General features: G+C 43.5%; 1 protein-coding gene across 1 annotated transcript in view; it reads right to left on the bottom strand.

Moving 5' to 3' along the window:
* Positions 1–943, bottom strand: part of LOC108447859 (probable crotonobetaine/carnitine-CoA ligase) — a 17,750-nt gene that overhangs the window by 8,618 nt on the left and 8,189 nt on the right. Inside the window, exon 4 of the mRNA XM_017739066.1 lies at positions 695–750. Coding sequence (XP_017594555.1) covers positions 695–750 — 56 coding nt within the window. The remainder of the gene's footprint in view (positions 1–694; positions 751–943) is intronic.

Here is a 943-nt window from a genome sequence, read left to right on the forward strand (position 1 = left end):
GAAAAAATAGCAAAAAAATGGGATTTGGGGGGGAAAATGGGATTTGGGGAGAAAAAATAGCAAAAAAATGGGATTTTGGGAGGAAAATAGCAAAAAAACGGGATTTGGAGGGAAAAAATAGCAAAAAAATGGGATTTGGGGGGGAAAATAGCAAAAAAAATGGGATTTGGGGGGGAAAATAGCAAAAACAATGGGATTTGGGGGAGGAAAATGGGATTTGGGGCGAAAAAAGAGGAAAAAATGGGATTTGGGGAAACAAAAATAGAAAAAAAATGGGATTTGGGGGAGGAAAATGGGATTTGGGGAGAAAAAATAGCAAAAAAATGGGATTTGGGGGGGAAAATAGCAAAAAAATGGGATTTGGGGCAAGAAAATGGGATTTTTGGGAAAAATGGGATTTGGGGGAACAAATAGCAAAAAAATGGGATTTGGGGGGAAAAATGCAAAAAAATGGGATCTGGGGAGGAAAATAGCAAAAAAACGGGATTTGGAGGGAAAAAATAGCAAAAAAAAGGGATTTGGGGGATTTGGGGTGAAAAAATAGGATTTGGGGAAACAAAAATAGAAAAAAAACGGGATTTGGGGGAGGAAAATGGGATTTGGGGGGAAAACTACAAAACCAGGGGGGTTGGGGAGAAAAGCGTGGGATTTGGGGTGGGCGAGATGGGAAAAGGGGGAATGGCCGGGAACGGGATCGCGGCCGGGCTGCGCCAGCAGGGACCGGCACAGCTCCCCGATGGACTGGATCACCTGCGCCCGTTTGGGGCGAAAACACCGGGTTTGGGGCAAAAAACGGCAAAAAAATGGGAGTTGGGAGAGGAAAATGGGATTTGGGGCAAAAAAAATAGCAAAAAAATGGGAGTTGGGGGGGAAAATAGCAAAAAAATGGGAGTTGGGGGAGGAAAATGGGATTTGGGGCAAAAAAAATAGCAAAAAAATGGGA

Source organism: Corvus brachyrhynchos, unplaced genomic scaffold (genome assembly GCF_000691975.1).
Source record: "Corvus brachyrhynchos isolate BGI_N302 unplaced genomic scaffold, ASM69197v1 scaffold527, whole genome shotgun sequence".
NCBI classification, from domain to species: domain Eukaryota; kingdom Metazoa; phylum Chordata; class Aves; order Passeriformes; family Corvidae; genus Corvus; species Corvus brachyrhynchos.